This window comes from Apteryx mantelli, chromosome 5 (assembly GCF_036417845.1).
Source record: "Apteryx mantelli isolate bAptMan1 chromosome 5, bAptMan1.hap1, whole genome shotgun sequence".
Lineage (NCBI taxonomy): Eukaryota > Metazoa > Chordata > Aves > Apterygiformes > Apterygidae > Apteryx > Apteryx mantelli.
In genome coordinates, this window is record NC_089982.1 from 81,066,658 (window position 1) to 81,077,335 (window position 10,678).

Sequence of the window (10,678 nt, forward strand, 5' to 3'; positions counted from 1 at the left end):
TCCAGTCTCACTACAAACTGTGAAGGTGGATTTTAGGAGCCACATGATGTTATTCAGGGTGATCAGATAAATAGTTTCTTGTGGGCCACGTAATAGTGGTGGCTCATAGTTCTCAGTTTAGACATGCACACGCACAGTTCAGCTCCTGGGCTTCACGCGCCACCCTGACGCCCCCTCCAAGGCCCCAGCAGAAGAGGCAGTAGGACAAGTAGAACCTTCCACGAGCGGGACACAGCTCACGAGCCATGAACTGCTCCTCCACCATAGGAGGCCAAAGAGCGGCGCAGCCCAGCCCAGAGAAGTCCTGCGGGAGTTCCCTGAGGCCAAACGGCTGCCTTATCACTGAGGCTGTTTAACCCAACTTGCAGCCTGGCTAAGCCGCTCTCCTCACACACACACATGGCTAGCATTAGGGCAGTTGTCCAGAAGACACACTGAGAAAGGTAGTCATGAAATGCTGTGATAATGAGAAGCTCTTCTTACTGTTGCTGCTGTGCTCTTAATCCTGACTGAGCGCTTCGGGTCTATCCTCTCTAGGAGGATATTCCTCTTGCTTCCTGAAACACTGCCTAAGCCTGGCTTTCACTCCTCCTTGACTGCTTCTCAAGGACTGACAGAGCCAGAAGAGCTCTGCCACAGAAGAGGACAGTCTCCACAAAACATCCCAGATCACTTCTGAACTTTTGACCACTTGACTTGGAAAATTTTAGCCTAAAATTAATATTTGCTTTGTCCTTCCAATTCTACCCCCAGACAGTGCTCCTCATGCCCACAGCAAAGTATATCACATATAAGGTAGAACTGATAACTTAGAGGTACGTAAGTTATGACTGAGCCCTTTATGGATGCAGAATTGAAAGAGAGCGGAAAATAACCTGCTCTCTTCACACAGTAAGCTTGCAGCCCTGCTGAATCCACACTCTTGGTAGTCCTGTACAGCATCTGCAGCATAAGTCCTTCCCTCCACTCTCATATGAGAAAGGTTATTGCTCATAAGCCACACTGCACAACATGAAGCAAGAAATTTCCATTGTTTTTTTGGTTTTCTCTAAAAAACACTTATTTAGAGGCTGGAACCAAGAAACAGAATAAATGAAGTCAACTGAGCTGAATGAAAGGAAGCAACAGTATGAGCTCAACAGAACAGAAGAGCTTCTTGAGCAGGAGCTGCAACTGTTTGTTGATGCTGATAGTATTGAATTGCTCGGTAGTCTCAAAGGCAGGCTACTCATGTTGCCCTAGCATTGCTGGGATCTGTCCAAAAACCACACAAAACTCTAGACATGAGGGGCACTCTTTCTAGCCCCTTACAAATAGATTCTTTAGCGCTCTTTGTGTTGTCCAGTAAAATATGCCATTTTGCAAAGCAAGAGGTTACTGTTGTCTCCATTAGAGAGGAGGGGGAAAGAGGGAATACAACTTTATTGACTGGTTGATTGATCCCTTCCTTAGAATTGGCTGATTGTTGATTTATTAGTAATTATCGCAGTCCTTCTTTGGAACTGGCTGATTATTAATTTATTAGTAATTATTGCATTAGGACATAGCAAGGAAGTAGTCAGCATTTCAAGAAAGAAACCTTTACTACGCATGACACAAGGCCAGTGTTCCCAGATGTCTCCTAGTCATTCCCAAGAGTCAGTCTCCAACTTTACACTTAACCCTCTATCTTTGTATAAATACGTGAAACATAACTCTTCATTTCTACTTATAATACTACAACCAACTTTTCTTCCTCTTCAGTACCATCTTTGCTCTTCTTCTGCTATCTGGCAGCTCTGACCAGTCTGCAGCTTCCTGCTTTACTCCCCAGATCAAATAAAAATCCGTTGTCCTCACCTTCTAGGTCCTGCAAAATGCGTCTGCCTCTTCTTACAAGAAACAAAAAGTAGGATATCCCACTAAGGGTATCCTCCTGCTCTGCTCTGAGCGTATTATCAAAATTATGGCCTTGCTTTGTGTATGGAGCTTGGGAAAATACCACCCGTTTTTCTAGTCCTAGCATGCAGCTCCACATCCGGAGTGCCCTCCTGGGTCCTGCCTGAAGAATGAGCAGGCACACCCTGTCATCTCACCCCTTCTCTTCAGGAGCGCGCACATCATGGAGACATAAAACCCAGGTTTCACTTTGTTGCTTCTTCTAGTTCCTTCTCTTCACTCTGCTCACTGTCTGCTTTACCTGTATTTCATCAGTTTGAATTGAGAGCTCGTCAGAGCAGGAATATTATCGTACTATATCCATGCAAAATGTCAGAATAGGCCATGAATATCCTACCAATAGTAGTGTCACAAAGAAACCATCAGGGAGTACAGGATCAGTCTCATAAATGATTCTGGAACTGGATACTGCAAGGCAGAGTTGCATTTATTCACATATTATTTATTTTTGTATTACCGCAGAACTTAGGAGAACCAATTAGGGACTAAAAACCCACTGTCTTGGGTGCTGTATGATCAAAAATGCTAAATGAGAGTTCCTGCCCCGAAGAGTTTACAATTTAAATAGCATATGAGTGATAAAATAGGATGTGACACCTTCCTCTTCAAAAGCAGCATTAAGTTCAAATACACAGGTGATTTAAGTGAGATTTTGCAATCTAAGTGTTTTGTTTGCAAGGGGCCTGATTGTACAGATACCTCTCTCCACTGAGCCATTTCATCTCACAAGACCCATCTCTGAAGCTGTTGAGTGGCCCTGACTTTGTTATAATCAAGTGCAGAGTCAGATAAAGCGAAATCTTGGCTCAGATCCTAGCTGCCTAATGAGGATATAGAAGAAATTTTGACACTCAGGGTTCAGACAGCAATCCAAACTGGCCAGTTCTTCTGCAGCACTCAACTCTTCACCCACCTCTGTGATCAGACTGAAAGTTCTCAAGATACCACCTCAAGGTATCTGAAAAGCAGGAGAGCAGGAAGGCAAATGCACTGCTTAGTACCTAGAAGCAATTGCTCAAGAAGTAGGAGGTTTGATTATATGCCTTCTTCATCCTCCCTACTGAGCATTTCCTCTTGACCAGACAGCTCTCTATTTAACACATAACCTTTAATGGAAACACCTTAGAGATGTCTGCTCTCCTCCATTAACTGTAGAAAGAGCATGGAGCAGTGTTTCTCAACCTTTTCTAACCTCTGGACCAGCTGACCTTTCTGAAACAAATATACAACTCATTTTATAGCCCACTGTTCCTTAAGGATAGGTGATAAATAAGTGAGTCGCATGGAACTGGTATAATGTTGAAATGTTAACATTTTACAAAACTGTAATTCAGTTATAATTAAAAAAATCCTTATAATTAAAATATATATATATATATATCATATTAACAGACTCCTGACTAAATCATCTGGTACCTAACGGACAACTGCCTGAGAGCGCGAATGCATGAGGGGTTCTGTTTCAGATCTGCAATCTTTTCACAGACTGTCTGATATTTTATGGACCATCAGCCATCTGTGGACCACTGGTTGAGTAACTTGGATCTAAGTCCCCTTGCTGGGACTAAGAAACCAATTTGAGGTAGCGTGGTGCCTGACTTAGTAACCTAAATTAGGCAGTTTGGCTATTGCCTTCTTCTGTCTATGACACTGATGACAGCATTGAGGAATGGGCCACTGGAAGGGAAAATACAACATATTCAGAATGTTTAAGCCTTTGGTTGTTTGACTGTTTCAGGTAGTGTCTATTTAAGTCTGTATTTTTGTTTTAATTCTTCCTCTCCTTTAATTCAGATCTTTCCCCCAATCATAAATAAATAAAACGACAAGCCCAATCCCTGGTTCTCTTAATCAGATCCCCTTTCCTTACTTTATTGGTCAAGGAGCCTGGAGGAAAGAAGAGTTACTGTGGGTTTTCTGTGGAATACTGGACACATCACTTGATCTTGCTGCGCCTCAAGTGCCCTCTCCAGTAAAATTGCAGTAAGCATCATTCCGATGATGTAAGACTAAATTAATGCCTGAAGTGCTTTAATGCAATGAGATGGAAAGGGCCCCATCAAGGCAAAATACCTGTACTAAGAGAGCTGCAAAGACCAAGCTCTGCAGTTATACTCCACAACTTCTAATTTGGTAAAATGTCCTTCCCTTACCAAACTGGAACTGGCAACTTCTGCAATGAATGCGTTCATGCGTATGCAAGAAAATCTTCCCCGCTGGGGCTGACAGCATTTCCCGCACATCTGTGCTTGTGCAGGAAAATCTGGGTCACGGCTGACAAAGCAGCAGGCAGCGTTATCCCCTGCAGCGTGATCAGCGTGGTTGCGTATCACATGAAGGGCAAAGCAAATGTCGCACCTGCGCTGGATGCTCCTCTGTCAGTTACTGTCACCAACAGGTTCTGCCCCCTCAGCAGAGCCGTAAACACCGCAGCACAGCCGCACGTGGCGCGCACAGGCCTGAGCCGGCAGCCACGAAACCCGCTTGCTCTTCACGCTAGGGAGAGCAGCAGTGCGAAACAGTGAGGATCGTTTCAGGATTACCCTGCCATTATCTATAGACAACATTTCTTCGCAAATTCGGCACGCTCATAGCATGGTGGGGGGTCTGCCCGTCCCACTTCTTAGCTTCAGAGCATGTAAAAGCTCATCCCGCAGCCTTAGCTAAGACCTCAAGCCATGCTAGGTTCATTGCTGTCTTTTCACATAGCCCAATTTTGCATCACTGGGGTTGAAGCCTATACAGAGTAATAAACGCCACAGTCTTTCGTATCATTTGCCAACACAGAGTAAACAACACGTGGACTGCACAGAAGGATCTTCACATACGTGCTATATATCAATGGAGAAGCTAATGCCGACGTGTCGATAACCAAAAGCACAGGCCCAGCCATTCCCTTACCAGAACAGCTCTCGCAGTGGAGCAATCCCTGTCTCTGCCTACCTATCGTATAGAGGCTACGAGTTACCATTTTCTGCAGTCATATAATCCCGATTACAAGACTTCTGTTTGTTCATTCATAAATCTCTTCAGGCCTTCCATATGCATGAAAAACAGGCGGAGGAAGGTTCTGCTAGGTTTTTCTGTAATGGAAATTCATAACTGATGTAAGCGGTGTCTTCTGATTAAATCAGTGGCTGACTCAGTAGCGCTATGGATTTACACCCACTGAGGACAGGGCTGGCAGATCTCACCTACCCCAGCTAAAATGGCACCACACTAGAAAGGGAAAGCTGAGAAACTGTGACAGGGAAAGAAATTTCCATCATCAGTTTAAAGAATTCTTTGCTTCCTCTTCAGTTTCGTTTGTACTCGCATAGCTCCAATGGCAGCTGGAGGAAAGGATGTGTCTGATAAATCCCAAAATCCCTGTTACTTCCCCATGGGGCTGGAAATTCCCAGTGGACATATCTGGGGCTGCCACCCCATTTCACACCAAACCATAAAAGATCAGACAGGCCATTACTGATAGTTTGATTTAAAAAAATACAAGGAAAAAAAACCCATAATTAAGGCTGCGTTTACTTATCATAAAGAACACATTTAACCATTTTATAATCATTTGTAAAGCACTTTTAAGCTCCTTACAATATAAATTCAAATGCCCAAGTCATACTACATCATCTCAACTATCAATGACCTATCTGGTCTAGCCTGACTTCTACTGACATCTCCTTCCTCTGCCACATGTTCCAAATTGAAAGGCTTTCAACAGGCAATGTGCAAAGGCTAACTTCCAAAATCAGAACAGAAACCTGTAAGCGCAAAAAGCAACTTACCTGTTTCCAGGAAAAAAACAGGTTTTCTACAATAATGCAATAGGCTGCATTTATATACATGACTTTTAATTTTGAAATGCTTTCAGACAGTGGCCAAAAGGCACAGCACATCAGTAACCATCTAGGATTGATGGTGTTGCGCACTATGGCCAAACAGGACTGACATAATGATGTCAAATCCCAAGTCCTTCTGCTAGAGTGGCCTCTACCACCTCAAGCAAAAAAGAATCTCCTTTAAAATTAATAGCAATAAACTGTAGATGGTAGGACATGCCACTGATCCCTTCTGGTCTGTCTCAAAGAAGATAAATTCAGCGCAGTTCATTACACTTCACAGATGAGGAAACTGAAATACGGGTGTTCCAGGACGTCCCTTCTACTCAGAGAGGATGAATAAGGGGTTGCAATTAATCCATAGATAACGGTGCCATCCCATTCCAGTTACTGCGAAAGACAACGTGACAAACAACTCCAGGATGCAACAACCAGTTACAGTGATCCTAGGCATCCCTGGGTAAAAAAATCACCTATAACCTACCGTCATGAGAGAAAGAATGTTTTGATTTTGTTCTCACTGAGGCGAGTAAAAAAACTAGCTGGACTCCAGTAGGATCAGTATTAGGCTTTTAAAGGAATCAGATATCTGGGGACAGGATTATCTTCTTGTTTTGCATTTGTACAGTAGCCAGTACAGAGCCTGACAATAATAAAGTCTTGCACGCTGCCACCTTAGCACACGGCTATGGCAGTATAAGACGCTGTTTTACAGTTTCTGCCATTTCTCAGCTAGATGTTACCAGCACAGCGTTCTTCAGGCAGACAGAGCCGGCGAGCACTCCCGACCAGCACCAGTACAAACCCCAAACTCAGGTTGAAGCGATGTAGGAGACGGTTTGTGGTAAGCTGCCTGACCTCACACTGACGTGGGTGACGAGCGCTCACAGACTCCTCTCCTTCAGCGTTGTTTTGGAAGCAAAAACCTCCAAGACAGAGGCAGTTACAACAAAATTACGAGAGGTAATGTTTGAGAGTGTCCCAGCAGTATGCTAAGTGAATGCGTGTCCAAGCCCCAAATGAAAAAAGGCACCAAAACGCCTACCTGCTAACTAAACAAAACAGAGCGCGGATAACCAACAGGGATGCTGGAAGTGACAAAGCACCCAAGAGCCAAAGCAAAGCTCTGCTTTGGGTTTTGGAGCCCTCCCTATTAGCTGAGTCATATCAGACATAACCCCCACTGAGATCAGTAGCGGTGCTAAGAGCACAAAGCAAGATTCACGGTCTGCTTAAACCACACCATGACACTTTCTTTGTAATCCTTACTAGCTAGTAACATCTGAGGAAAAAACAACTGAACAGGCATGGGCAGGAAAAAAAAATGCCTAACCAGGTGGCCATCCTATCTATCTGTACTGATGGATGACTTGGTAATTCATAATGAGATGGGGAAATCAGATTAGATCTTAAAGGATGGATGTGTATTTAAGCTAAGCAGCTGTGCAAAGAAAGTGGGGATCAAGCTTGGCTCACACTAGGTTTCCTTGCAAAATTATTTAATTATTACCATGATTACTAAATGATTTAAACTACATATTCAAATGATTATTTTGCTATTGAAACGCTATATCAGTGGTACAACCTTCTACACAGGTAATCTGACACTGTGCCATGCTATTTAGATGAAGCTGAAGAGAACATGAAGGTTTGTATGTTCAGTTAATTACCTGACTGCAGATGTCAACTGCTGTGGTGCCTTGCCCCTGTCGGATTTCTACCCAGTCCATGGGTCTTGCATGAAATCACCTGGGTGTGCGCGCCGTGTGCGTGTCAAGTCAAATAAGTTAAACTGCCATTTCTCTTCCAATTCTCTTTGTTCTTAAGCATTATCTGGGTTATGTGATAACAGCTTTTTAAAACTGAGAATCAGTCTAGCAGAGAGGAAAGAAAGGAAAGGCAGCCTTGAACAGCGCATGCTATGTCTCACATTGTCATCGGTGGCATCCGCAGAGTTATGCTGTTCATATTAAATCATTTAAATATTTAACGTGCTTTCCCAGAATGAAGTGCAAACCCAATAATGGCTAGCAACAGCTGCAGCCGAATCCAGATCATATAACTCTGGGGGCCAAACGCAACTCTGGAAACCTCAAAATGTTTCATATCTGACAGGCACCCAGTGTCTTAATGATACAGAGAGGCAGCTAAGATCAGGCTGAGTTTTCCTATGTTTCATATGGCAAAAGGAGACCTTGAAAACGCCTTTCTGGAACCGTGCTGATAGTGCAAGCTCACGGCACGTTTCTTCCAGACAAAGAAAGTGACAGGCCTGTACAGACCCTGCATGACTTAAGAGCACAACAGATGTTCTCCTGAGTCACTAGCTGCACGTAACGGACAGGGAAAACTGGCAAACAATTCACCTGCTTCAGTGCACTAACCTTGACTGGCCACGTTTCCCGAAGGGAGCGCAGATGACAGCTCGGCCATCCTGCCGCCCCACCTTAAGCACAAACTCCCCCCAGACATTTTTCTGGCGGCGCCGAAAATGCCCTTTCCCCACTGAACCTCTTCTTAGCTGGGGCAGATGAACATACACCTCGAGCTGCTCCATTTTCCCCTGTTGCATGGCAGCGTTTCCAGGGAATTTCGACCCGCATTCCCACCTACAGCGTTCCCGGGCACGGAAAGGCTATAGGACCAGTGCAAGAGCCACCCGCTTCGCAGGCTCCCGAGGAATCGAGGACGCCTTTTTGCGAGGAAACGGGGGAGAATCAGTCGCTATTTCTTTCATAAAGGCTACGAGGGAGCAGCGGCGGGGGAGCCCCCGCGGCCGCCGGCCCCAGCGCCCCCTCGCGAGTCCCGCCCGGCCGCGCCGCTCCCCGCTAACAAAGCGCCGCTGCCCAAAGCCCCGGCCGCCCCCCAGCCCGCTGCTCGCGGGGCCCCGAGCGGCCCCTGCGGACACACGCGAGCCCCGCGGCACCTCGCGCCGCAGAGCCCAGGAGCATTTTGCCCCCGCCTTGGTAACGTTCCCACGCTGCAAAATCCCGTTTGACACATTTTTTTTTTCCTCTTTTTTTTTCCGCCCCCCCCCCCCCCGCGCACCATCCCTCGCAGCCACCCGCTAAATTCAGCCGAGCGGCCGCCACGGCGCAGCGAGAGCGGCCGCCGCTACTCACACCACGAGCCTGGAGATGATCCATGACACCATGGCGCTGCGCGGCCGCGGCGTCGCCTCGCCTCGCCTCGCCTCGCCTCGCCCGGCGCGCACGGCTCTGCCCGGCTCCTCGCCCGCCGCCGGCCGCCGCCCGAGTGAGCGGGGCGGGCGGCTCGGCCATCCGGCCCCGCAGCCTCAGCGCAGCCTCACTGGCGGCGCCGCCGGCGGCGGCAGCCAACGCGCAGCCGGCGCCGGCCGCGGAGATTGGGCAGGGCCCGCGGCCGCCCCTCCGCGGGGCTCGGCGCTGCGCACGCGGCGCGCCGCGTTAGGGCTCCTGGGGTGCAGAGAGGAACATCCCCCCCCGCAGCCCGGGTAGCTTGCGGCAGGCACGGGCACGGCCGACAAGGACCTTACTGGCCGGGTGACGGGTTGTCGCTGTCAGCGATGACAGCCGGTACCTCTCCTCCACGTTCATTTTCCGTAGGGGACCTCACCGGGCGGGAATTCCACGAGGAACGCTCACCCCCGCACCAAGCGACACACATCAGCTTGACCCGCAAGCTGTTCTTCCCCAAGTTTCCCTTCTTTTCCTTCACTGTGTTGGCGCAGGTTGTTGCAGATGTAGTTAGGCTGTGGGAAAGCATCCTCCACCGCTTTGGTTTTCCCCCCTCTCAGAAGCACACGTGCCTGTGGGAATTCAGTGTGTTTCACAGTTTCATGGTAAGCCCGGGATCACGGGCTGGCCACCAGGAGAGCAGCCCCAGGCTTTACTTCTCCTCAGGATGCTTCTTGGAGCAGTTGGCCTGGTTTTGGGCACTTGGGCCAGGGGGGTAACTACTACCCCGGCTGCACTGTAGGGTCTCTGCCTCCAGGCCTCGCACACTGCTCTTCCTAGAACTTCATCTGTAGCACCCGTAACCTTCAGCTGAAGCTGCAGGTAAGGATACACGTGTAGTTAAACTTCAGCACCCCTGGAAACGAGCTTCAAAGAGAATCAAGCACCTACATCACTGCATCGCTCTTCTCCCTGTAGTGGGTCTGTTCCTCCACCAGAGGGAACTTCCACTTCACTTTGGGACCTGTAACAAGTTATGACCTCCTCATCGGTGGCCTCGGGTTTCCAGCAGCGTTTCCACTATAAACACCAATATTTTCTGGTTACAGACAGGCTGTGAACCGCAGCTGGGGATTCAGGGCCACCACCAAACATTCCTGCCGCCAGGACTACAGGCGTCTACAATGGCAGCATTGCTGGTGGAGGTATTTTGATTACTGTACAAGCATTGCAGAGACAGGACTGGGTGATCTGTTGCTATAACCAAGTATAAATTAGTCATTTTCTCCAGACAAGACTGCTCTCTGGAAGAACTGCCTTCTCTCCAAAGGAGCCATTAGGCCACCTAGCCCAAACTCCAAGCCAGTGAATTATCCTGTAGGTGCTTTACTTGTATACTATGGCCGGATATGTTCTCCGAGTGGCAACAATGAAACTATAGCTTTTAAAATCTGTTATCAAAGGTTTGTCATCTATCAGGATTATTTAGTGTGGAGGTTTTAGACTGTACATTGGCAGACGCTCCACAGCATTATTACAGTCGTGGATGTGATATTATTAAGTATATGACACAGACCTCTGCATAAATATTCATGTAATCAGCACAGTACTTGCCAGATTTCAAGCACAGAAAAAATGGACCAACAGGAGAAGATACAAGATCATAAGGGGGGATGACAAAGAGGACAACACTCAAAGTTGCAGCAAAACATTTTAGTGCCCAGGGCATAACTCTCACCCTCATGCCCCCTT

General features: G+C 47.3%; 1 protein-coding gene across 1 annotated transcript in view; it reads right to left on the reverse strand.

The window, feature by feature from the left end:
• REEP1 (receptor accessory protein 1) overlaps positions 1-9,011 on the reverse strand; it is a 69,902-nt gene extending 60,891 nt beyond the window's left edge. Inside the window, exon 1 of the mRNA XM_067298363.1 lies at positions 8,894-9,011. Coding sequence (XP_067154464.1) covers positions 8,894-8,925 — 32 coding nt within the window. The 5' untranslated portion in view covers positions 8,926-9,011. The remainder of the gene's footprint in view (positions 1-8,893) is intronic.
• Positions 9,012-10,678: the final 1,667 nt, after the last annotated feature.